This window comes from Lepidochelys kempii, chromosome 15 (genome assembly GCF_965140285.1).
Source record: "Lepidochelys kempii isolate rLepKem1 chromosome 15, rLepKem1.hap1, whole genome shotgun sequence".
Lineage (NCBI taxonomy): Eukaryota > Metazoa > Chordata > Testudines > Cheloniidae > Lepidochelys > Lepidochelys kempii.
Genome location: NC_136394.1, coordinates 29,333,174 through 29,360,100, shown reverse-complemented (window position 1 = coordinate 29,360,100; position 26,927 = coordinate 29,333,174). Strand labels below are relative to the sequence as shown.

General features: G+C 48.4%; 1 protein-coding gene across 1 annotated transcript in view; it reads left to right on the top strand.

Annotated features, from left to right (window-relative positions):
* The first annotated feature begins 472 nt into the window (after positions 1–472).
* The window catches only part of SSH1 (slingshot protein phosphatase 1), a 61,701-nt gene continuing 35,246 nt past the window's right edge, over positions 473–26,927 (top strand). The window contains exons 1-2 of the mRNA XM_073312365.2: positions 473–645; positions 6,831–6,871. Coding sequence (XP_073168466.1) covers positions 580–645; positions 6,831–6,871 — 107 coding nt within the window. The 5' untranslated portion in view covers positions 473–579. The remainder of the gene's footprint in view (positions 646–6,830; positions 6,872–26,927) is intronic.

Here is a 26,927-nt window from a genome sequence, read left to right as displayed (position 1 = left end):
ACCCCTGCCTGCACCCCAGCCCGGTGCTGCCCCTTTCTACGTCCAGCCCCCCACCTCCCCTGCTGCCCCCTTCCCGCCCTCAGCCTGCACCCCAGCCCCCCGCTGCCCCCTACCCCTGCCTGCACCCCAGCCCCCCGCTGCCCCCCACCCCTGCCTGCACCCCAGCCCGGTGCTGCCCCTTTCTACGTCCAGCCCCCCACCCTGCCCTCCTGCGCCCCCCCCCGCTCCCAGCCTGCCCCCACCTCCCCTACTGCCCCCTTCCTGCCCCCAGCCTGCCCCCCACCTCCCCTCCTGCGGCCCCCCCACCCCCAGCCTGCCCCCTGCCCCTTACCTGCACCCCAGCCCTGTGCTGCCCCTCCCTACTTCCAGCCCCCCTGCTGCCCCTTACCTGCCCCCCTGCGGCCCCCCCCCCCGCGGCCCCCCCCCGCCCTCTCCCGGCGCCGCAGCCCGCTCGCCCCCCCCGGCCGGAGGCTGCGCAGCAGCAGCGGATGGAGGCGGCCGGAGGCCGGGAGCCGCCGTCGCTGTAGCCGGGCCCCGCGCTCCGCCCCGGCCCGGAGCCGGCAGCCCCGCGCCCCAGCCATGGCCCTGGTCACCCTGCAGCGCTCGCCGACCCCCAGCGCCGCCTCCTCGGCCAGCGCCAGCGAGGTGAGCCGGGGGCGCCGGGCCGGGCCGGGCCGGGCCGAGGGGGAGGCCGCGCCAGGCCCCGGGCGGGGAGCGGGGTCCGGGGTCCGGGCCGCCCCGAGGGCTGCGGGCAAAGGGGGGTGGACCGGTCCTGACCCCCGCCCCCGCTGTACCCCCCGGTGTACCCCCCCCCGTGCCCCCCGCGCCCGCTGTACCCCCCCGTGCCCCCCGCTGTACCCCCAACCCCCCCCGTGCCCCCCGCTGTACCCCCCCGTGCCCCCAACCCCCCCCGTGCCCCCCGCGCCCGCTGTACCCCCACCGTGCCCCCCGCTGTACCCCCCGTACCCCCAACCCCCACCGTGCCCCCCGCGCCCGCTGCACCCCCCACCGTACCCCCAACCCCCGCTGTATCCCACCGTGCCCCCCGCTGTACCCCCGTACCCCCAACCCCCACCGTGCCCCCCGCGCCCGCCGTACCCCCCACCGTGCCCCCCGCTGCACCCCCGTACCCCCAACCCCCGCTGCACCCCCCACCGTGCCCCCCGCGCCCGCTGCACCCCCCACCGTACCCCCAACCCCCGCTGTATCCCACCGTGCCCCCCGCTGTACCCCCGTACCCCCAACCCCCACCGTGCCCCCCGCGCCCGCCGTACCCCCCACCGTGCCCCCCGCTGCACCCCCGTACCCCCAACCCCCGCTGCACCCCCCACCGTGCCCCCCGCGCCCGCTGCACCCCCCACCGTACCCCCAACCCCCGCTGTATCCCACCGTGCCCCCCGCTGTACCCCCGTACCCCCAACCCCCACCGTGCCCCCCGCGCCCGCCGTACCCCCCACCGTGCCCCCCGCTGCACCCCCGTACCCCCAACCCCCGCTGCACCCCCCACCGTGCCCCCTGCGCCCGCTGCACCCCCCACCGTGCCCCCCGCCCCCGCTGTACCCCCATACCCCCTGCCCCCGCTGTACCCCCCACCGTACCCCCAACCCCCGCTGTATCCCACCGTGCCCCCCGCTGTACCCCCGTACCCCCAACCCCCACTGCACCCCCCACCGTGCCCCCCGCGCCCGCTGCACCCCCCACCGTGCCCCCAACCCCCGCTGCACCCCCCACCGTGCCCCCAACCCCCGCTGCACCCCCCGTACCCCCGCTGCACCCCCCCCGTGCCCCCAACCCCCGCTGTACCCCCCACCGTGCCCCCCGCCCCCGGTGTACCCCCCACCGTGCCTCCCGCCCCCGCTGTACCCCCGTACCCCCTGCCCCAAACCCCCGCTGTACCCCCCACCATGCCCCCGACCCCACACCCTGCTGTCCCCCCCACGCCCGCTGTCCCCCCACTCTCCGCAATACACTCACCCCCCGCAAATACTCCCTGCCCCCCACTGTGTCCCCACCCCCTGCCCACCACTGTATTTCCACCGAGCCCCCTGCCCCCACAACACCCCACTATAATTCCTGCCCCCCACTGTACTCCCTGCCCCCCACCCTCTGCAATACACCCACTATGACCCCCGCATTCCACTGTACCCCCTGCCCTCATCATCTCTCTGTCCCCCCTGCCCCCATTATACCCCCACCTCCACCATAACCCCTGCCCCCCACTCCCTGCTATATCCCCACTATGCCCCTTCCCTCACCCCCACTGTGCCCCCTGCCCCTGATATAACCCCACCCCCCACTGTGTCCCTTGTCCCCCCTCTGCTATATCCCCACCTTACCCCCACCCAGCACTATACTGTCTGCCCCCCACACCCTGCTATACCCCCACCATGCCCCCTGCCTTCACAACAGCCTGGTATACCCCCAGTCCCGCACAGCCCCACTGAGCCCCCTGCCCCATACATCTTGCTATATAGCCCTTCCTTTACAGAGCCAATACCCTGCTATATCCCTCTGGCCCATGCCCCTGCTGTACAACTCTGCCCCATTCTGTCCCTTGCCTCTATACATCCCACACCTGCTATACCCTCTCTGCCCTATTCACTCCACTATACCTCCTCTCTCTGCACCAGGCCCCACACCTTAGTATACTTCTCTGCCTTATTACCACCCCCATAGGCCCCCACTTCTGTTATCTCCTCTGCCCTGTTCCTCTTCTCCTGCCCTATACGCTCCTGTGTCCTTCCCCTGCCTTATAAACCCCAAAGACAGGCTCTGTGTTCCCCTACCCTAACTCCTCGCTCTCCTGTGTCCTTCCCTACACCCCCATGCCCTCCCTTTACACAGCATCCCACTTGCCTGGGCCTCCCTCCCATATACTTCCCCCTGTGTCCGTTCTCCTATCAGGTTAACAGTCCTATTTGTCACCTGTCAAATCCCTGTCACTAACCTTCTCCCACTGATGATCTCAGCTGAGTATGGGAGGTGGTGGGGAATGGCTGGTAAAAATCTCATTGACTGTCCCCAGCTCAGGGATGCTCTTTGTTTACTTTGTTCATTCCAAACTGTGGGCCTTGGACTCAGCCTTTAATTCCCTAGTGGCTCTGCCCTCGCTCCAGGTTGTGGGTTTGAGTTTACCAAGCCACAGAGACACGGTTTATTTTCTAACTGTGTTCACTGAAAAATATGGAATGCAGTGTTGTTGTCGCCATGTGGGTCCTAGGATGTTCGAGAGACGAGGTGGGTGAGGTAACATCTTTCATCGGACCAGCTTCTGTTGGTGAGAGAAACGACCTTTCAAGCTACACAGTGGTCTTCTTCCTGTCAGAAGAAGAAGACCAGAAGAAGAGCTCTGTGTAAGCTCAAAAACTTCTCTCACCAATGGAAGATGGTCCAATAAAAGATATTACCTTGCCCGTCTTGTTTCACTGAAAATGTTATGAAATCATGAAGATATTTCTGTTTCCATAAGGGTTTTTAAAATCTTTACTTTGTTTAAAAAAAAGGTATAAAACCTAAATTTTGAACATAAACCATTGATCGTCCTGTGAACCCGTGAAAGAGAGAGACCTGATTCTCATCTCATTTACACAGTTGTAAACCAGGAGTATTCCCACTGAAGTCAGTGGGGTTACACGGGTTTTAATCTAGTGTATATGAGAGATGAATCAAGCTTTTGGTGTGTCTGTCTTGTCTTTGGAGTGTTTCTGCATTATGTCTGTTCAGTATCATGTTCTGTAAGGGTATAAAGCCGTTGGTTTTTTTTTCCAAGGAAATAGGGGTCTCCTTCCATGAGGATTGGCTCATGCCTGCCATTGGATGCAGTACTGGCTCATGCCTGCCAGTGGATGCAGTAGAGTAGTGATTCCCAAACTTGTTCCGCCGCTTGTGCAGGGAAAGCCCCTGGTTGGCCGGGCCGGTTTGTTTACCTGCCGCGTCCACAGGTTTGGCCGATCGCGGCTCCCAGTGGCCGCGGTTCGCTGCTCCAGGCCAATGGGAGCTGCTGGAAGCAGCGGGCAGTACGTCCCTTGGCCCGCACCGCTTCCAGCAGCTCCCATTGGCCTGGAGCAGCGAACCGCAGCCACTGGGAGCCGCGATCGGCCGAACCTGCGGACGTGGCAGGTAAACAAACAGGCCCGGCCTGCCAGGGGCTTTCCCTGTGCAAACAGTGGAATGAGTTTGGGACCCACTGCAATAGAGTGTACTCCAAAGGCAGGGCAATTCCTTTTCAGAAGCACCTTTATGAGCCAGGAATAGAGATGCTTTAAGGGGTACCCAGAGAGGCTGAGGTAGGATATCTCCCCCTACTCTCCGTCCTAATGGTCCCTTCTGATCTAAAAGTCCATGAATATATGAATCACCCCTGGAAATTTAAACATTGATTTTTGTATAATGTTAATAAAAAACAAAGAATTTCTAGCCAAACTGTGTCTGTGTTTTCCCTGATCTGTTACGCTCTTTCTTGTGTGAAGATGGATTTACAGGCTGAGTCTGTAGCAAATATGTATTTAGAGACTTTTTAAAAAGGGAATTATTGACCCAAAAGTTCTTACTATGAAAGAGCTCTTACAGCCTGCTTCTTAACAACACATAAACCAGTATGGATTTATAAAATGGATGCTAATGTTGTCTTCAGGGGAATTGTGATAGTGTCAATATGGCATGCTAGAAACCCTTATGAATTTTTTTCTGAGCAGAAAACCAGTTTGCACAGTCGCTAATTTTTTATAAATTCAAATAGCTCCCTTGCCCTATCAGATCTCCAGCATCTTTTCTGCTGTAGGCAAAGCCCCAGTCCAGCATTGCAAGTTGTACAGGCTCAGCTGTCTGCTTGGGCAGGTCACGGGCAGAATCAGGGCCTAAAGATGGATCTATCCCTCCACGATGCAGATTTCAGGATGCTCTCACCTGAAGAGCCATGGCTTGACATCACTCAGAGTGCCTGGGACAAACTGGGGGATGAGTGGATGGTTGAATGGCACTGCCAGTGATGGGTCCAGTACAAGATAATTATATTTGTATATAACCCAGCAAATACCCAGTCAAGTTGCCAGCCTTGTCAGTTCAGATAAATGTTCTGCCCAAAGAACTAAAGCTAGTTAAGAAGGTTTCTGTCCTCTGTAATATTGAGCCCTTAATTCTTCCTGTTGTGCCTATTTTTGTTTATTTTTTAAAAAGGTCAACTTGAAATCGAGTCAGTTTGAAAAGATGAGTGTAAAGTAGCTTCAAGTTCTGAAGCTCCGTGATGATATCTGTGGTTTCATACATATTTTTACAATCACAATTAAAAAAAAATATTTGTATGTTCCCCCATTGCTGTGTAACAGACCCAGACAAATGGGGGAGCTCACTAGGTCCCCAACACTGCAACTGAATCCAGGCAGGTGGACCCTGTGTCCAATGATTTCAGTGGATTTCTTGAAATCACTGATTTATTTGGGCATAAGCTTCGTGGGTAAAAAACCATTTCTTCAGGTGCATCTGAAGAAGTGGTTGTTTACCCACGAAAGCTTATGCCCAAATAAATCTGTTAGTCTTGAAGGTGCCACGAGGCTCCTTGCTGTTTTTGTGAATGCGGACTAACAGGGCTACCCCCTGATACTTGAAATCACTGGGACTCCACATGGGCCCAGGGGGGGTTCTGCAGGAGTCTGACCTCAGGATAAGGGCTCAACTGATAGTACGCTAAGTGGTGGTAAATGCACAAAGTAAACAAACTATAAAAATAGAGGAAATATATTTTTCTTCAAAGCTCTGTCAGTCACAGTAATCTTGCATTGCTTTTTAATATCTCCTTTCCACTGAATAGATACGTCTAATATACAGATTATGCAAAGCTGTAATAGAACTTGTGTGTCATCATTTTAATGTCCAATAACAAATTAAGAACCATAACTACTAGCTATGAGCAGCAAATTCCTTTACATCATTTAACTCTGACCTTTTGAAGTCTTAATATTAAAAACCCCATCTAACCTTGAAAATGTTATGTTAACCTCTTTTTTTTTAGTTGAGGTCCACAAAAAACATTTCAGAGCATTGTTTGTACATTGTACAGCAGAAAGGGGCTCCAACTGGCCTTTGCACTACTGCAGTAGAACTGTTCATAAAAACCAGTAGGACTCTTACACTTTTTTAAGTTTAAAGGCCAAATTAACTTCTGCTGATTTGTGTAAAAGCTGCATTTGTGTGGAGGCTCACCAGCTGTGTTAGGTTTTACTCGTGCTTGTAATGGCTGGGTTACCTTCTCTTGGTAGGTTAAGGTACTTGCAAAAAAATCAGAAAAACAAATCCATGGCCGTTTAGGAACATGACATTTGTCAGTAGGCTACACGCTTTGAACTGGGGATTGAGCTCAGATCTTCCTGGCCTAAACGCATAGGCACCTCCCAGAGATCAGCAGCATACGGCTTATAAAACCGAGTTGGACAGTTTTGATTGCATCCATCATATTGACACACTACCCCATTCATTGAAGGATTTCTTTGTGCCCCGCTCTTTGCTAACATTCTGATGCTCTATTCAGCTCCTGTTGATTTCAATGGGAGGGCTGTGTGCACATCCCTTGTGATGTCTAGGCATTCCATCCGCCAGCTGATCTGCCCTCCAGCTTGCAGGATTGGTGTTTAATGGTTTTAAACTCTCTGTGAGCCCCTTTGACATCCTGTACCGGGGGAAATGGTGGGAGGGGATATTTTATGTGGCTGTATAGTACTATTTTTCTGTGGACATTGAAAAAAAATCATTGTTTTAAAAAGTGTGAGGAATTTTTGACAATAAGGTAGAAACAGCCAGTGCATAACACATTCTCTATCCCTCTTTTCCCTCCTTAGCTGGAGGTTGGCAGTGATGAAGATCGCAAATTAAACCTGAGGTGAGCAGAACCGTTTAATTCATGCTGTTCTAAACATTGTTTCCAGCACTGTTGAACTTCTGCCATGTGATTTTCTACGCCCTGATCCCACAATGAGCTTTGGACGGGCAGATTCTTGCTCCTGCGCAGACCCCAGGACCTCTAGTGAGCTGAGGCCAGATCACTGACCTCTCTCATTCAGTTATTTTATTTTTGATCTTGGAATTTAACATTTAAAAACTAAAATGAGGTTTAATTTTCTTGTCAGGAAAAAAGTGGAACATTGTTTATAAAATTCATCCACAACGCTTATTAATTATCTTAATGTGTCTTGTCTCTAATAGCTTGGGCTTCTTTTGTGGGGCGGGGAGCCTATACCCTAGTTGGAGGTGGCTGGAGAAATGGTGGAAATAGAGCCATCCTCTGTTCACTTTTGACCGTTTAATGGTCAAGGATTGAATTCATTTCATGTTGGAAATAATAAGTTGCTGTTATGAAGTGAGGAGGGGGAAAAGGAAAGGAACAAAAGAAATAAGTGTGGAGAGGGCTGAGGTAAGTAACCCAGAGGAGATGGGAGCGGGCTTTCATGTGCAGAATCAATTGTTGCCCCACAATCTCCAAACGTAGCTGTCTGAAAGGTAAGGCTTAGAAACTCTGCAGTATCTCAACAGGCTTGTTCTTGCCATTTGCTCTTCTCCTAGGTCCTACTCCCCAGTTTTAATGTCCGTTTAGGCAGTTTATTGGTTTTGTTTTCTGTTTGCCATTTGTCATTGCTTTTTTTATACCTTCAGGCACACTGAGTTCATGGGATATTGCATGATGTGTCTCTGTTACACACTACTGGAAGTTTGATTCCCTTTACACCCTAATACACCAGCGGATTCCAGCAGATGCATAGATATGTTTTGGGGCTGGGATAGAACCTGTTTTAATTTGGAACCTGTATAATTTTCTAATTTTGGCAGTGGGTGGGGTTTTGAGGAATGGACTCTTTTTATTCTGCATAAATTGACGTTAGAAAGCCGAGTCGTCTTCTCTGTAAACAGGTGAGGTAAGCTGCAAGCGGCTGTATTACAGCCTCTGTTGTTTGGCTCAGCAGTGATCTGGCTTGAGTTACAAATCACTCTAACAAGCCTGACTATACAGCAGAGGCACTGTGCATTTGATTTTGCTCAGCAGGACTCTCTGGTTTGTAAGTTCTGATTACAGGTTTTAGTTTTTATTTCTCAGTCCTTATTCTGTAGTGGCAGTGGTGTCTAGAAGTTCAAGGAGAATTAAGTACTCCTGGTTCTACTCCCAGCTCTGCTACTTATTCACTATGTCAGTGGTTCCCAACCAGGGGTCCGGGGCCCCTTAGGGGGCCATGAGCAGGTTTCTGGGGGTCCATCAAAATAAACCAGAGAGCAGGGCTGGCATTAGACTCACTGGAGACCAGAACAGAAAGCCAAAACCCAAGCCTGCCGCCCGGGGCAGAAAGCCGAAGCCTGAGTAACTTAGCTTCGTGGGGCCCCCGGAGGCATGGGGCCCTGGGCAGTTGCCCGGCTTGCTACCCCCTAATGCCAGCCGGGAGGCTTTTAATCTGCTGCATATGCAGAACACCAGTTGTTGTGACACAGGTGGGCCATGGAATTTTTATAGCATGTTGGGGGGGGGGGGGGGGCTCAGAAATTAAAAGGTTGAGAACCCCTGCACTATGTGACTTGGGGCCACATTTAGCACCCCTGAAGTCAATGGAAAGATTGTCATTGATTTACCATGGCCCTGGGCCCATGCCTTAATCTTGCTGTGCTTTTGTTTACCCTTTTGTAAAACAAATAATAATATGTAACCTATTAGGAGGGTCATGAGAACTAATTAGTGTCTATAAAATGTTCCTTTGCTGAAAGCTGCTGCAGAAGTGCAGATTGTTGTTGTTCTTTATAAAGGGGCAAAGTGATGGTGCAATCCATAAGTCCCCGGTCTACGTAGACACAAGGCAGCAGAGTTCTAAGGAAGGTGTGTCAAACGGCGGGTTTCAGCCTGCTTGGTGTATCATCTGGTCGTTATGACAGATATCGATTCTGTAGAATGCCGGATTTCATTTGCAGAAAAGTATCAAGTATCTAACCAATATGGTCACAAAGAACCCTCTGAATGTAGCCTGACGTAATGCTGCCTCAGGGTATGTCTGTGCTGGATCTGGAAGGTTTAAATTAGGTGTTCAGCTGATCACCTGCGTAACTTAAAAATATAGCCATAAAGCCTCTTCATTAGGTTTTGAGCTGAACGAGATGGCGTATCCTTCTCAGAGTCATTTCAGGCTTAGGATCGGTAGAGTTAGAAGGCGTAAATTCCAGCTCCAGGAGTCACCCCTGTGCTAGCTCCGATGGAGCAATTGCACCAAAATAGAAATGTAGCTGTGGTGGGCATGTGGCAGGAGAGGCTAACCGTCCTGGGTATGTACCTAGGGTATTGGACAGCATCGTACTGGGGTCGGCTAGCTCCTCCCACTGCTCGCACTGCCATGGCTACACTTCTGTTTTTACTATGGTAGCTTGATTAGAGCTAGTGTGGGTATGTCTCCTTGAGTTGGAATTTACACCTTCCAGCTGCAGTGTAACCAAACCCTAAGGCAGCCTGAAGCAGCTCTGAGAAGTGTGCACGGTCTCATTAAACTCAGGTTAGCTCTGAAACTTAACGAGAGGAGGCTTTATGGCTAGTTAACATAGGCAAACAGCTGCGCCCATAGTTTGAATGCCCAGCCTCTGGATATATATGCACAAGTCAGGCATTTGGACTCACCAGTGGCCAAATAAACAAAAGGGGAGATTAATACCAGTCTTAAAAGGGGTTTTGCGTAATCTTACTCACTGAGCGATGCTGCGAACAGCAGTAACTTTACGAACTAAGGTCTGATTCCCTGACCACTCAGAGCGTAATGTATGTATATTTGCAGGACTGAGGCCTAATAATTAGTTGCTACCCTTGATCTTTGTCTAACCCTCTTGCTGTGATGAGTGGAAGCTGTGCAAAAGATTGATGGGAATTTATGTGGCACCATGGCCTATGAAATAAAATTTAAAAATGGATTGTAACCATCTGCACAGAAGGAGTTTGTCTCCCCTTTCATAAGGTGCTTTCTGTAGAGTGACTTACTGAGACTCCACCTTGTGCCCATAGGGTGGCAGAGTTGTTCAACTTCATTGTTCTTTTGCTGCAAAAGCAGTCTAAAGCCGGGGTTGTGTTTGCTGCAGGAAATGAAGGCCCTGATTGGTGTGGCAGTGAGATATTTTTGTCTTAACTTTGAGATCCTAGACCGAGAGAGACTGACATGAGAGCAGTTCTCTGTCACGTGTGGTGGGCAGAGGGTTTGGCAGTGCGTGACTTAAAAGACCTCATAGGATCCTAGCAGTCAGAAAAAGGAAGAGCGGTTGGAACATAAAGTCCATCTGTCTGCCAGTGCTGGGTGAATTTCCCTGATACAGGATTTATCAGATATTACACATTTACAGCTTTTTCATAAACTTGCTGAACAGATTTCTCATTCACTGCAGAAAGTCCCAGAATTTTCATTTGTGATAGGACAGTTGGCTCAGTGTGTTCATACCATCAGGTTCCTTCTATAATTGCTGAAGGTTCTCTTCTTCCCCCCACGGCCCCTGTCACAAAGGGCTAGCTGCCGCACCTCTTAACTCCTCTTTGGAATTACAGACAGCCCCATGTATGCAGTGTTGTTGTAGCCGTCTTGGTCCCAGGATATTAGAGAGACAAGGTGGGTGAGGTAATATATTTTATTGAACCAACTTCTGTCACAGCTAAATACAAGATGGAACAGATTGTTTAGCATAGATAGTTAGCACATATTGTAAGGGATCATTCACGGTGGAGAGGCCCATTAACACCTCAGCAGCCATAGGACAAAAAATGGGGAGGTTAGTGGGTTACAGATTGCTGTAATAAAGCATAAATCCAGTGTCTCTGTTCAGTCCATGATTTTTAGTGCCTAGCAGAGTAATGAATTTAAGTTCCCAGCTCGTCTTTTGAAAGTGTTGTGCAGGTTTCCTTTGAGGATGAGGACTGAGAGGTCAGCTGTAGAGTGATCGCTTTGTGAAAGGTGTTCGTTCACCCACAGGGGATAGGTTGTTTTTGTCTTTTATCATTTTCCTGCGTGCGTTCATTTTAGAGTGCAGTGATTGTCTGGTTTCACCCACTTAGTTGTTATTGGGGCATTTAGTGCTCTGGATGAGGTACACCACATGTTGTAATAAGCATGTCTAGGACCCATGGATCTTGGAGGGTGTACGGGGTTGAGGGTTTGATCATTGTAGCAATGGAGATACGCTAGGATACTCACGTTGTCCTGGGTGTATTCCTGTAAGCCATTTTTTGCCACCAGATATGTAAAGACAAGCCCCACTGCAGGCAGAGGAAATTGCTGGCCCTTATATGAATTTGATTCATTGCCTATGATACTTTGGTAAAGTTTCAAATTGCTGTGTGTAATTCTGTCTTTAGGGTTGCCATAGCTGCTGAATGCTTGTTTCTTGTATCTATCCTCGTCACAGTGCATTTGTGGTTTGATTTTTTTCAGAGATGCTGTACACCCACAGGATCCTGAAAAAACTTGTGTGCTCACCTTTAACCACGAGTGATTTCACTGAGTTAATGGGACTACTGAGATGCTTAGAGTTTTTGCATAAGATTTTCCAGGACCAGGCCAGTTGACTTCAATGGCCAAGTAATGTGTGCTCAGCATCTCTGAAAGTCAGGTGGCTTTAGACCCCGATTCCTCTCCGTTACACTGAGGCACCCTCAGTGAAGTTAAGAGTGTTGCACAGGAAGAACCCATCTGTGTTAAGCTGTTCTGGAGGACACGGGTAGTTTTTTCTTTGTACAACTCATCTAACTTCAAAACCAGAATTTACCCTGTTGTGACGTGAGAACTGGGAGAGTTTGTCACTTGGAGAGTCATAAAGCGAATCCTGTAATGTAGAAAATTCATCTAATTACACTTTGCCTGTTCCCTTTTATCATCCATGACAATAGGTTGTCTTGTCCTAAGTCAAGGAGAATGTTTCCCACCTAGCCAGTCCCATTCTGAATATTGGCTATTGCTCAAATACACTCGGCCAATACATCCAGATAAGCACTGTCTTAATTACAAATATTCAGTAAGTTTGTTTATCCAGTCATTCCATAATGCTCACAATTATAGGGTTTTCAGTCACATTCTGAATGTGGTTGAAGAGAGACAATGTGTGGGTGCCTTCAGACACTGATTGCCTGCACAGAGGATGACGTTAGAGCCATGATGCGTTGAGGTCTGTCTGGGGGATACCTATCCAGATCTCTGATCTGGTCTGAAGGTCTCTCTTGAAAGAATTGGTTTTGTTTGACAACATTAACTACAGCTCTAGGAGGTAGCTCCACTCTGCATTGAGTGAGCTAGGGTCATTGTGGGGCACCTCAGCCTTGGAGGAGCCAGAAGGAAACCCCGCTACCCACTAGCACAGTAACGTGGTCATGCGCATGTGCGTTAGACTGCCACAGTTTAACTCACCCCATGCTAAGCGTGCAGCAAACCAAAGGCTGAGAAGGGACCTTGTTGCTCTCTATTAATACATCAGGTGGTAAACACCAGGGAAGGAGACGATCTATTTAAGCTGAAGGACTGTGGTGATACAGGAGCCAATGGGTATAAACTGGCCATGAATGAATTTAGGCTGGAAATGAGCAGAAAGTTCAGAGGAGGGAGGTTTTGGACCAGCCTCCCAATAGGAGGAGTTGGGTGCAAACAACCTAAGTTGTTTTCAGAGGGTGCTTGATAAGGTTTTGAATGGCATTGTGTCCCTGCTGTAGTAGGGACTGGACTTGATGACCCAGGAGGTCCCTTCCAGGCCTAAGTGCACGTGTTCCTGCAGCGTCTAGTCTCATAGCAGTCTCTGCATTGTGTCTTTGCTTCTTCACAGACTGAGGGGTAGGAGCCATGTCTGAAATGGTTACGCAATGCTTCTGCAGCCCCACAACTCCTTTTGAGAGCCATGCGGCTGTTGGAGTCTCCACCGAGCCTGATGGCTACATACAGGAATTGTGTTGGGGCAGCACTGGGCCTGGGAAGTAAAGGTAGACCAAAGACAAGTCTCTCGGTGAAACAGACCTGTAAATGGGCCTGGATCCTCTGCCCGCCTCCCGTTCCAGTTATCCTGAGCACACCTGGGCACCTCTCACTTCTTTACCAAACAGTAAACTGTAGGCGGTGCTTTTATGGAGCGTCCTTGGAAGAAGGGGTAAAGCTGCATGGGTCTCTGCTCTCTTTGTTGTCTGTGTGCCTGATGGAGCTCTGAGGCTAGCCGCTCTACTTTGGTAGAGGCAGAAGATTAGAAAGCTAAAGCAATAACAATGCAAATTAAATTTGTCCACAGCATGGCAGAGGATTCTGACTGGAAGAATGTGCCTTTGGGGGAAGATAGCTCTGAAGTTGTAAACACTGAGAAACTGGTGCTTCTGGGAGCGGGGAGCAGGGCAGGCCAGGAAATATGCTGCTGATTTTGAAAAAGAACATTATATGAAACAATTATGGCCCAGTCCTGCATTTCCGAGCCTGCAGGACTGGGTTCTTAGAGCTTTTTAAAATAACAGTTAAGGAGCAGATCCTTCAAATGGGGTTTGATGTGTAAATAAAGGTTTGCAGGATTGGGCCCTTATCTACCCATGAAGGCTTTGACGAACTCCTGTAGACCTTGTGCTGTTCAGGATGACTTCAGTTGAGTGTGCAATACAGTATCTATACCAGTGAAATGCTACACATTGCTGGCAGTGTGATCCAGTTGATAGAGAACAGGACAGGGACTAGAAAGAGTTCTTTCCTCCCCTATCCCTGCTCTGCTACTGACTCACTCTGTGACCTTGGCCAAGTCACCTAACCTATCCTGAGACTCATTTTACCCATCTGTAAAATGGGAGATAATACTTTGTCATCTTTGTAAAACGCTCTGAGATGCAAAGTGATGTGTATGTGTTAAGAATTATTGCTTTCATTCAATACCTTTCAGCTGTCTCATATATAGGACTTTTTATCACCTCTGAAGCTACCATAAGTTGATCTAGCTTTAAAAATGTAATGAGGAAGTAGCATTGTTTCCCCTGTCTTCGACTTTCAATGATTTACATGGCTGAGTACTCAACTATTCCAGTGGGTTACCTGGTCAGAAATGAACATGCTCTGCTTTAAGAGACCATACTGGTTAATAACTAGCCGAACACTCGCTTTTGTTGTTGTTTAATAAAAGAAAGTTATTTTCTGATGGTAAATTGGTTAGTCTCTAAGGTGCCACAAGTACTCCTTTTCTTTTTGCAAATACAGACTAACACGGCTGTTACTCTGAAACCTATTTTCTGATTGTGGTTTGGAAACCATTGAAGGCATTGGAGTTACACCAGGGTGAATTTGTACCCTTCTGTACTTTGGCTTTGTGTGTCTGATGGAATCTTTGGATTTAGAGAAGTCACCAAACTGCTCTGTAATCGACAGCAGAAAAACTTGCTGCAAGCAAGTTCCTTCCAAGCATATTCTCATGCTTGTGTATAAACAGGGAGGTGATTAAACTAAAATCATATTTAAAAAATTCTTCCCCGTGATACCAATAGTACCTTAAGTAATTGAAACTCAAAGAACTTTAAAAATCCAATTTACTGTTCTCCATTCTGCTACTTGTTTACTTTTTGCACTTCACTTAGCTCTGGTTGTGAAAAAAGACTGCTTCGTTTCAGCTTGTTGTTTTCCCCTGCTAGTCTTGTGCTGTGTTTACGATCCCAGCGCAGCACAGGGATGTTTATATACTTTAGTGAATACACATGTATCTTTAAATATTTTTATAACCCCCGCACACACACACACTCACACACCTTTTTTAATGTAATTGTTTTGTCCAAACTGCCTGACAAACGTCCCTTTAAGTGTATAAGGAATTGTGTACATGCAGTGAGGGAAGAATAGACTAGTTGTATTTTAACAACAGACCAGACTGACTCTGAGCCTTTGGGCTGGGGAGGATGTTGGGGCTTGGGGAAGTCAGAGTGGCTATCTTGAGCATTTATTTGGTAAGACAGTAGCCTCACTGTGTACTTGTCTAGCTACTTCGCTCCACTATTTGTTGCCTTAAAGTGAGTCGGTGGGAGATCCAGAGGCAGAAGTTGAAGAGTGTATTAAATGTTCAAAACAGGATGCTGAATCATATCCTGACAAGGCTGCTGCAGCCTGCCTTAGCGTGCACTGTACAATGGGGAAATGAGTTCTCAGGCCCCTGACCATTTGTAACCGTCTGCCCTGTGGGTGTGGCCTTGGAAAATGGCAAAGTTATAATTAGGGTTTCACATTCCACGCTGTCTGGTGCAGGAACATTTGAAAAAAGTGGAGTAGGAAAAAGCCCCGGCTTAAACAACGGCTGGGAAGGTGGCGTCTCCATCGGTCGCCTGCTCGCAGCTGAGCAACACTGTGTGGTTATACAGACGCGGGCAGAGTCTCAGCAGGAGGCTCCAGGCGGCCACTCCATTGCCAGTCCAGAGACCTGCTATTCAGACATCAGGTGTGGCGTGTGCAGGGAAGGTGATGGGTGGCTTCAGACTCCTCCTACAAGCTCACTTCTTTCACGAAGGCCGTCCCTGCAACAAAAAATACGGTCACCATTTTTTAAAAAAGGTTTTTCTTTTTCTAGGCTTGGTCGGCATGTTTCTCTAACAAATATTGTTCTAAAAACCAGTTGTAAAAAACCTAATACAGGCAGGGCGTCTTCATGGATTTTGTTTCATTTCAATGGAAAGGGCTTTGTGGTTGTTTTTTTCTTTAGACAAGATTTAAAAATCCCTCTGCTGCCTCTGAAGCGGCAAAGCAACAGCACCATGCTAGTGCGAATGAAATGCTAAAAGGAAGCAAACTGCAGCCATTATTTAACCCACGTAAATACAAAAAAGGCACCTCCCTGCTGCTCTCGCACCCCCTCCCCCCAGGTCATTGGAATCAAATCCACACAGACATCCATTACTGTGCTCCCATTCAACACAACTACATCAGTGCAAACGACCTATAATTTGGAGCAGAAAGTACGCCCTGACCCCTCACACTCAAACCCTGTGTCTTCCCCCAGAGTCTTAGCAAATAGTGACAGGTTTCAGAGTTTCCACGGTATGCATCCGATGAAGTGAGCTGTAGCTCACGAAAGCTCATGCTCAAATAAATTGGTTAGTCTCTAAGGTGCCACAAGTACTCCTTTTCTTTTAGCAAATAGTGTTTGCAGCAAGACCAGGGGGTGAACAGATTCTGGCAGTTCATATTGGCTGGCTGGTTCCAGAGGCAGAGAGACCTCGTAGACAATGCCCTTCCTGTAGCTGATTCTCTCTTTTAGGGCTTGATCTTGAAGATGCTGTATGTATTGTTCAGTGGGGTGTGGAGTGCTCGACCCCCTTGTAGGACTGAGGCCACGGTCAGGGGCAACAGTCAAAGCGAGTGTGCTGACCAGCTCTGTGGAACACAGGGAGCGACTGAGTGGTGAATTAAATTAGAGTGGGGATGGATAAAGCTAGACTGGCTTAATGGTAGATAGTGCAGAACTCAGGTGGTGGTGGTAGGAAAGAACTTTCCTTTTGAGTAGGTGATACCGTAAGCCTGGTTGTACCCCTTTACGGGAGCTGGTGGGCAGCTTGAGAAGCTCCAGCTGCGTTGGTTTGGAGGGTTATGAGCAGCCACATTCAGTCGGAAGAAGAACACCCTGTTACGGTTGCTGTTTACTGTCCATCCTACGTTGACAGAACTGCTACAATCACAGCAGCTCCTCTTTGCTTTTTTCCTGTAGAAATCCACATTGTAAAGATCACTAGCAAAGGCACCTGCTATGGGATTAGGGGTCTGTGTGAGTGACAGAAAATAGCCCCGCTCTCGCCAATGGGCAGACGGCTGCAGGGTCTCAGCATCTCCAAAAACGCAGCCAATTTGCCACGATGTTCTAGCCAGATCATTCCTGGAACGCTGCCAGCGTGTGTGTTTGCCTCTCCCCAGTCCAAGTGGCCACTTCCAAAGCAAGCATCCAAGCATTGCCCACTTCCTTTGGGGCTGCTCAGAGCATACCTGGTGTGTGGGCATTTCCCGCTTCCAGCCCACCACAACTTTGTAACAATGCTCTCTTGGTTCTTTCAAGTTGGCGGCCCTTGCTCTGGTCTTAAAAGATAGGTGGTTGGGGGGTGGCCCCAAGATTTCCACCCACCTCCACTACATCATGGGCTGGCTTTGTCACAGGCTATTGTTTTCTTGGGCTTTCCTCGTTACCTAGCATGGGGGCTGTACTCTCCCTGCTGCTGGGAAGGCAGGCAGCCTGGGACGCTTCAGTGCTGCTCTGCAGTGCGCCACTAGGGAAAGTGCTGGCCTGGGCTGATCTAGATGAGAGGGTTTTTGGCTTTTGCTCAGTTACTCTGCCTGGTTTTGCTGGGTTTATTTTGTACACATCTCTGATGTGTCAGATATGCCCTGGCCTCTGCTGCCTTTTTTGGAATCGTTCTAAAACCCATCAGCTCTGCATTTTCTGGGCAGATGCACTGCTGTGTTGCTGGGGTTTTCCATCACTCTCTGCACTGTTGTCTGTCTGTTAGTGGCTGACCACTGCTCATTCCATTTGTGGTCTTGTTTCTTAATCCTGGAAACTATTATTCACCTTCCTGTGCTTGGCCACCCAGCCTCACCTTCCCCTTCTCAGTGGCTATGGGGGCATGAGGTTGGGAGCCGCTGGCAAAGGGCAGGTGACGAATAAAATAGTTTAAAGGTTTAAAATAATGAGTTTGGGAACGGAATGGAGGCAGATTGGTCAGTGTGCTGGCTGCTTGGCTGAGAGAGGAGCAGATTTCGCTCCTGCCTGAGAAGCAGCATTCCTGACCCTCACTCTCTGAGGCACTAATGCACAGCACTGTCTGCTAGGCCAAGCGTTCCAAACTGTTCTCTAGCAGGGAGCAGTGTAACAGAGTTTTTCTCATGGACACCTCCCCTACCATTCCCGGTTGTGTGGTCTCCCTCCCCTCACACAACCCCGCTGCATCTATAGCAATTGTTTACATGGCAAAACACTCGGAAAGCATTGACTGTTTTTTCAGTTCTTTTAATACAGTCTGGAGCTGGAAATAAGGAGGCAAGCCAGCACCATGTGCCTAGCTGGCTCGCTACAGACCACCAGGGCATTGGGGAGCAAAGTCTGCCCTAGGCTACAAAGCTGCCCCACTGTGTCTTTGCTTTGTTTTGTTGAACTTACTGATAGTCCCCTTCCCATAGCTGTTCTGCCACGTTGTAGCCAGGATCTCTTCAGATCAGTCTGGACTGTGATACTGTGCAAGGGACAGCACTGGGGGGTGTTTTGCCCCTGTGTACCTAGCAATATAAGCAGGTGTGTGGCGGTTGAGACAGCTGCAAGAAGCAAAACCATACAGGTCTATTCTGAATTGTTAGGTGGTTAGGAAAGGATGGATGATCTTGTGGCTGAAACCTTGGACACGGGACTCTGGAGTCCCCTTTCCCCATTCTGTGCTCACGCCCATGCTAGAATGCTGGCGCTTTGCAGACGGCCAGACAAGTGAATGCTTTGGTGTTTGTGGTCATAGGGTGAAATGTCATCTTAAGGGTTAATGTATAAAAAAGGAAAAGCACCGCTTGTTTATTATTGTTCAATGAGCACTAATGCAAGCAGAGAGGCTTTTAAAATATCTGACACTGGACTCTGAGGCAGCTGGTGTCACAAATGATGTCATTTTTCAGCGGGAAGCTCAGAAATGGTAATTGCAATTAAAAACATTCGTTCCAAGTCTGTTGCATACTTGCCTGATGCTGTGATGGGCCTCTTGCCTTTTTGAACTGTGTTATTAATGGGATGGGCACAATGCGTAGTTTTTCTTTTCTTGTAAAACAGTCTGTAGTTTTGTTTGGCTTTTCACCCGCCAAAGTACTGGGGATTCTTAGAATTTTCTCTTCTCTAGCCATTTGTAGTCGCTCTGCTAGCTTGTTTTTGTGTCCGTCTTGGAATCCCAAAGGTTTTTCCACCTTCCCTTCCCTGCATTCAGATACAATTCTAGCTTGAGGGGCTTACCAAAGCTGCTCCTTCATTGCCTGGGGGAGCAACCCAGGCTGCCCCTTCCTGCTAGGAGCTGATTGTGCCAGCTTTGCTGAGCTCGCCGCTCCACTGGAAGTAAAAGGGACAGAGCTGGAGCACAGAGCTCTGGCTTGCTGATGAGCCTGGGAGCTGGATTTTTGGAGTCACTTCTCTAATCCCTCTGAGCGTGCTGGCATTGCACCTGGCCCGCAACGCTTTTCCCTGCGAACAATTCAGCGTGAGGTTTTCCTGTCAAGCAGGAGGAGAGTGATGTGTGCCATTGAGGCTGAGAAGGAGGCTAGTCAGGTCTGCCTGCAGGACGGTTATTGTTTATTCCTGACATAGCGCTATAAATGTGCGTTCTGTACAGTACAGGTGAGGGCAGAGACCGTGCCCCAGAGAGCTTACACCCAGCGAGTTAAGACAAGAACAGTGGGAAGGGATGACAAACCCAGGGAGAGGTCTGGAGGAAGGCTGAGAGTGAGGCCAGTAAGACTATGCCACTACCTGTTGACCTCCTGGAAGAAATGTGTTTTGAGGGGTGGAAGCCTGGCAGAGGGCAGCATAAAGGCAAGTATGGGGGGAGGACACAAGTGGGGTGCAGTTTGTTGAGGGGCTGGGAATGTGGAGGAAGTGGAAGGAGGGAAGTTGTGGAGGGTCTTGGAGGCAAGAGTGATGAGCCCTGAATATGGCGCAGAAGGCAATGGGAGACCAGTGAGGGGATATCCCAAGGGGCTGAATGTGCATGGCAGAGCAGTGCCGGATGTATGGCCTTAGACAAGCCAAGGTGTTGCATACTAATATAGGGACATGGTGTCTCCTGGGTTCACTTCCTGGCTCTGTAACTGACTCACTGAATGATCCTGGCTAATTTACTAAATTGCCAGTGTGCCTTGCTTGACTCCTCTATGGAAGGTCTGTGACCCCATCTCCTGGCAGGATTATGGGGCTTAGTTAATATGGGTGAATCCTGTTGTCATCTGAAGGTGAAGGGTGCTGTGTAGCTGCAAGGTATTGTGAGCATCTTAACACACTGGGTCAGCATGAGCTCTGCCAAGGTCACTTGTTTACCAAGGAGTGGAGGGAGGCTGCCTCAAAGAAGAAGGTGATGAAGAACTTCCAGAGAGCTCCAGGTCAGCGGGCAGCACACATGAAAGAGCATTCTCCAGCTATGGAGTCCAGAGGAGAGCCGGGAGGGTAACACCGGAGACTGAGGCAGGTAGGGCAGAAGGAGCAGCTAGGGGAGTATGTTGCCAGGGAGGTCTAGGGAAACCAATCTGGGCAGAATTTGGTGGTGGTGGTTGGGGGGAGGAGCCAGGAAGATGTTCCTGAAATAATACACTATGCAGCTGGTTCATAAGCTTCTTGCCAGCCATTTTAAAAACACAGAGTAAAATTTTCAAAAGTGCCTAAGTCCAATTTTCAGAAGAGGTTGAGGTGCCATAGGGTGTGTTTACACTGCAATTAGACACCCTGACTTGAGCTCACGGGGCTGTTTAATTGCGGTGTAGTCCTTCAAGCTCTGGGACCCTCCAACCTCGCAGGGTCCTAGAGCCTGCTGTCTTGCCCGAGTCTGAACGTCTACTCTACGATATAGTTAAATAGCCCCTTAGCCCCAGCCCCATGAGCCTGAGTCAGCTGGCACAGGCCAGCTGTGGGTGTCTAATTGAAGCGCAGACATACCCTAAGTCTCAGTGGAAGTCAGGCTCCTAAGTGCCTAAGTCATTTCTGAAAATGGGATGTTGGTGCTTTTGAAAATATAACCCCTGTTCCTTTGGGTCCATAATGGACGGGCAGACAGCGTGCATGAGACACACTAATGTGCTCCAAATGGGGGCGCTTTAGCACTGTGGTAAACGTGTGTTTCCTTGCCCTTCCCCCTCCAGTGCTCTGGCATCCACGGTTGAACTTGGGGTGAATATGTGAAGCGTGATGTAGCAATCTCGAGGTACACTGGACTGACTCGAAGCATGTCACTGTAGGTCCATTTATGCTGGGGAATAAGCTTTGGTGGGTTTAATGATTGGTTTCATTTTTCTTTTTCCTTTTTGTTCTGAAAGAGAGTTTGTATCTGGTGCTGTGAATGGCCTACAGTGTCTGAAATGCTTCTTAGCATTCTTGTGCTGTGAATGCAGCCTACGCCTTTCAGCCAAACAATACAGGCTCAGAAACTCCTTTTGTTGCTGGAGTGTTAAAAACATTTAGAGTGAAGATTGCCAGGATTTCTTGCTCACTAGCCCCCTTTTTGACTTGAAATGCACCAGAGGGCTGGAATTTTCTTGCATTATCTGATGTGAGTTGCTGATGGGGGTGCTGGGGAAGCCCTGCTGTTCCCCGCACACACTGGATCTTGGGGTACAGGATTGTCTGTCTCTTGGAAAGAGAACATTTGCTATTGTGGCCAGATTGGTGCATGTAAGAGTGTATTTCCAGTTCCACTTCCTTTTAGTAAGGTGAGGGGGTTCTTTCTGAGGCAGGGCTTCCGTTGGTTTGGAGCACCTCTCACACCTAAGGCCCCTTCATTGTAGTAACCTGTTTTCAGCTTAGGCAGTCTGGGTAGGGCTTGCTTTAGCAATCTCTAGTTCAGCCAAAGAGATGGGAAGAGCTTTACCATCTCAGGAGCGGGTAATGAAATGCACAAAGACAAAATATTTTAAAAATATCCCCTAATTTCAAGTGCCTGATTTGAGACGTACGTTCTGGGGGGGTTTAGAGGTGCTGAGCACCGGCAGCTCCCACTGACTGCAGAGGGAGTGTGGGTGCTCAGTGGCTCTGAAAATCAGGCCTTAGATGTGTCACATTGGGCATCCAAGATATGGCCCACTCTTCAAAATGTAGGTCTGAGTGCTCTGAATGTCCTCTAAAGGGAGCTCTATTGAGAGTGCTTCTGTGTGCTGGAAATAGCCCTTTGTAGTGCACTGTTCACAGCAGGAGGTCAGGTGTGCCCATATTTGGAGAGTGAAAACAAACCATGGTGGATTTTTAGCACCTCTTGCAGTGTCCATATTTCTATAGTAGAATCTCACTTGTGAAGGGTAAAAAACAGATTGAGATTGGTCCCTTGAGCATTTCCTTTTCTTCTGGTCCAAGAAATTTAACCAAGTCTTTTGCATGGCAATGCAGATCATTAGGTACTGGGTTGTTCCATAACACATTGTGTTTAAGCAGAAAATGGGAACTACAGTGCTATCAATTAGCTTTATAAAGGAGACTCCATTGTATTTTATTTGCTGGGGCATGCCAGGCTTTCTGTACTACTGAGACGATAGTATGTGTTACACAGAGCAAATAAACATTTTAAATATATGATGCACTTTGTTAAAGTAGGAAAAGTGGAGAAATAAGCTGCTGTTGCTTTAAAGGGTTCTAATTTCTATTTCACAGATTTTACAGGAACATGTAAATGAGTAGCTATAAAGTTAATTTTCCACCAGCTCTACTGTGTCACATAAAACCCCTTCCAAAGGCCCCTATCTTGGCCAGGAAGTGTTCGCTGATTATCTCATATCAAGCCAAAGCAAGCAGTCAGTGCACTTTAATTGTCCTCTTGGCTGAAGAAGCAGGAAATGTATTGCTACACGTTTATCTTCCTGATACTTGGTTCCCTGAATCACCCCTTATATTTTGTTTGCATTTCAATGTTTCAAGAAGTCTGCAAGTTTGCTCCTTAACTGGCTTCGCTAATGGGTCAGACTTCACTAAGAGACTAACTTGTGAGGTGGTTCAGCCATTTGGAAACAGCCCTGTGAATGTGCTGTGAAGGGGGCCTGGGTGGTATCTCACACTTCTAGGAGTGCAACTGGGGAAACTAAGCAAAGGGCTCCATTACATTTTGCTGCAGAATTGCCTTGAGATATTTTGGCTTTTCTGAGCCAATGACTGGACTGAACAGAAAAGGAAAGATAGCTGGAGCCTCCTTTGCCAAAGGCATAGTTACAAAGCAAGTGTTTTTAACAGCGGAGCTTGGAAACTGATTTCCCCTGAACTAATTAGCTTGGGAATGGGGAGCAGAAGATCATGTGAAGATAGGCAGCTGTTATTCTGTGGGGTGTTCTCAAGTGTAACAAGGTAGGGGGTGGGATTGGTAGAAATGTGTATTTGTTTCATCTAAAGATGATGGGGTGGATTCTGCCATGGCACACAGAGGCACAACGCCCATGCCGTGAACGAGTGAATGCTAAGGTTGGATTTGGCCAGATATTGTCAAATATACCATGTAAAGTCCTCCTTTTGTTGGAAACCTTTTAATTCTCCTGGAGCCAGACTCTCTTTTAGATGAATCTGCCCCCTCTTGTATTTTGGAATGAGGAGGCAGACGTTCTGTGTGGTGTTTGGCAGCTCTAGGCTAGTGATGGTCACTGCTAGATGAGATCAGGTGCGAGCTCGCTGATCCACAGGTAACGGGGTAGGGGGGAGCAATGGGGGGCAGAGCCTGTTGGAGAACATGGAGAAAGTGCTCATTATTCTCCATGCTGGATGGGAGCAGCCTAGGGATTGCAGCATCAATGGTTGTTGAAAATGCTTTTGACCATGTGGAGGTCACATGCCTGATCAAATTGCTGAGGTTAGGGGACTTGTCTGTTCAATGGATTAAGGCTGTGTGCTTCGCTGCTGGGCTGTGGGCTAGCACTAAAGGACTCATGTCCTTCTCCCCCATCCTACACGTACACATCTTTAAATTGACCAGGAGGTAGTTATGAATCTTGATTTTGACAGAGTGCATTGGAAATAAGGCGTGGCTTTGTGCCTGTGGAAGGCCTGGTTACCAAGTTTCTGGAGGGCAAAAGGCTGTCCAAGCTATACAAGTACATGCCAGAGGCTATAGAGGAACCATTGCCCATGATTAAAGTTTAACTGAAATAGAAAAAGAGCATCCTGGGAGTATTTCTCTGGGCTCAAATTTGGGAGGAGGCCCTGAAACTGTTCGGGACATCCAGAATACAGGCTTCTTCACAGAAGCTGACACCCTAAATATGATAGCCAATTATCCGTCATTTACAGACCTTAACTTGAAGGAGGCTCAATGAGCACAGTTCCTTCAGTGGTGCTGCAGCCAAGACACAGAACAATGGGAGAGAATTGCTGACCGGGTGAGCAAGGAGCTGGAAGGTTAGTTATGTGTGATTTCTCCCCTGCAGTTTCCTATCCAGTGGAACAAAGATCCTCTATCACCATTTCCTGTGGCCAGAGTATGCAGTCTCTGCGGGGAGGTTGATGGTAATGCTTAGCCAGAAGGTGTGGAAGTCTGCCGCAATAGTTCAGAAATTGGGAAAATAAAGTTTGAGACTCAGAATTTCCGTTATTCTTTTAGAGACTAGTTGGACCACAATTCTAAGTAATTGAATCTGAACTCCAGCTGCCCTCAGTGTACTTCATCAGATGTGATCAGCCGCAAATGCAGTGATAATCAGCTCATCATGCCCTAGGAGGCTCTGTGATGCTAAAGATGCTTTATTGCAGTGAAACTTAAAAACAAAGTCCCTGACCATTATGTTCATTAAAGATCCCATGACAGTTTTAGTAAGAGTCAGAGTATTCTGGGCAAACATAAACTCTGGTGATTAAGTTCTGCCATCTTAAATTCCTCGTGCAGTTTCAGTTAGATATGTTTTTCTACTTCCTGTCCTAAACTGTTAAGGAGCTGCTGCTTTCTACCCTGGAGGTGCCTCTCCCTTGTGAATGAAATGACCTCTGTGCTGAGTATGGACATTTACTCCGAGATGAAGGGAGTTGGATAAATGTGAGTTGAAGATACAGTGTTGTGCTGTATCCTGTAATGCACAGTCATTACCAATATGCGATCTTTCCCTAAAATACCCTAAGCGTGCAAGTTTTGTGCCCACTGTGCACCACTGCCTAAGGCATGATGTCAAAATGAGCCTGTCAGGGAACGTTATGTAATTGGGTTATGCTGCCAGCTGTGAGCATCCGTTCAATGACATGCGTTTTGTCTTGAGGTCAAAGACGAAGTATTTTTAAAAGACTTAAACTGCTTTTTTTTATATTTGGGGCCATAAGGAGACAGGTTTTGAAATGATCAGAAAGTGCCGCAAATTGTCTCTTTAAACAATTGAAATGTAATTGCAGTGTGTCTGCAGCCTTGTCCTTGTGAGTAACTTTTTGAAACAGCAGTAAATATTTTTCTTTAAAATGTGAATGGCCGTGTGGGTCAGTGGTTAGAGCCGAGGACTGTAAGTCAGGAGAAACTGGGGTAAAAGTACTGAGTTGCTGTGTTTCTGTAGTTTAAGCAACTGGCCCTCTGTGCCTCAGTTTCCCCACCTGCAATGTGGGCGGGGGGGTCCTATTTACCCAGTTTGTAAAATACTTTGAGATGTACGGATAAAGGCCCTATACGAGGAGGGCAAAGTAGCATAAATATCAGAGGAACTACAGAACTTGGACCCGCAGGTCCTCACACTTGTAAACAATGGGACACATACTGCTCGCCCTCTGGTGTAGATCTGAAATAGCTCCGCTGACTTGAACTTGCTGGAATTTTCCTGGATTTGCCCTGTTGTGACTTTAGAGAGGATGCCAGCCACCATGTCACAAGGTTCTTTGCCATGAGGGTTGGAGAACCCCTGCTTTCCTGACAGAGAAGGTTATCAATTGTAATACATGACATGGCAACATCTTCACAGCGGGGCTCTCAAAGCATTTTACAGATGCTAGTGAATATCGCCTCACACCTCTGAGGGCAGGGTCATATTCTTGTCCCCCAATAACAGACTGGGAAGCTGGGACACAGAGAGATGAGTGAATTTCCTGAGGCTGGAGGTCCGTGACAGAGCTGGGTATAGAACCCAAATTTCCTGACACCCTCAAAACCCTCCCTGCCCCTCAAATGTCACTTAGACTCTGAGCATTGTATTTAGTCCAGAGCCTGAAGTGACTCCTCTTGGAAAGGGACAGAACTGGTGAGAATTTGGTGTGTGTGGGTGGGTGGTTTTGTTTTCTGCCTGGTGTGTTTCCTAGTTGAGAGGGGCAGGCAGGGCAAAAAACGTACAGAAGCAGCTTCTTCCTTTGGTTAACCCAGTGGTACTTGCTTGATGTAAGCATGTGATGATGGTTCATGCCTGTAAAAAAACCCTTGACAATTAGTCAAGGATTTGTAAGATGCCTTCTTCAGCGACTTTGTTTGTGACCAGCTGCGAACAAACAACAATACTAAACTGTCTGAAAGGCTTCATTTTACGAGTATCTCAGTTACTCATGCTTCACCCTGTAAAAGAACGAAGCAAACTTTGGTAGCCATACTGTAAGCAAGGAAAGACTTAAATTGATGCTTTTCTTATAGCTACATTGCTGTATTGGTATGCAGTGTATGGTTATGAAAAACAAATCGTCATCAGTCAATGTGACACTTTTTATCTAGTGATGTCCGAATGAATTTGGCGTTTATTTGGAGCCCCGTTGTTTGGCTTTGCATTTTCTGATCTGTGCTGTGTTGCTTCCAGAGTGTGCAAAGGAAAAAAAAAGTCTGTAGGAGGGGAAATGATTAAACAAGCTTCAGCTGTTTTTTCCCCCTTTGAATAGCCCTCTTTCATCAGGATATGTTAGGACAAGTGCTTTTTCAAGCCAGGATATCAGTGGAAGACAGTGTTCTCTAAAAGTCATCCAGTTCCTGGGTAGCATCAACGGACAAGAGATTTCTCTGCTCCTCACAGAATATGCGGTCTATCTTTCTTTTCTTTTTTTTTTCTAAGGGTTTAGAAGCAAAAGGATGTGAGTTTAACAGTTGGTTATGAATCTTTTTGGTTTTATTGACTTCTGCCTGTCTCTTGGGCCAGCACAGTGCTTCTGCTGTTCAAAGAAATCCAGTCCAAATTAGTATGTACATGCCACTTGTTTTTATTCTGCTACCAAATGTCGCTCACTTGAGCATTGCCAGGGCTGCTCAGGCTCAGCAGGTTAGGGTTTGTTGTGTAGTGGGGGGTGGGATATTGGTTTTTGTTTTTTTTTAAAGACATATTTTACTG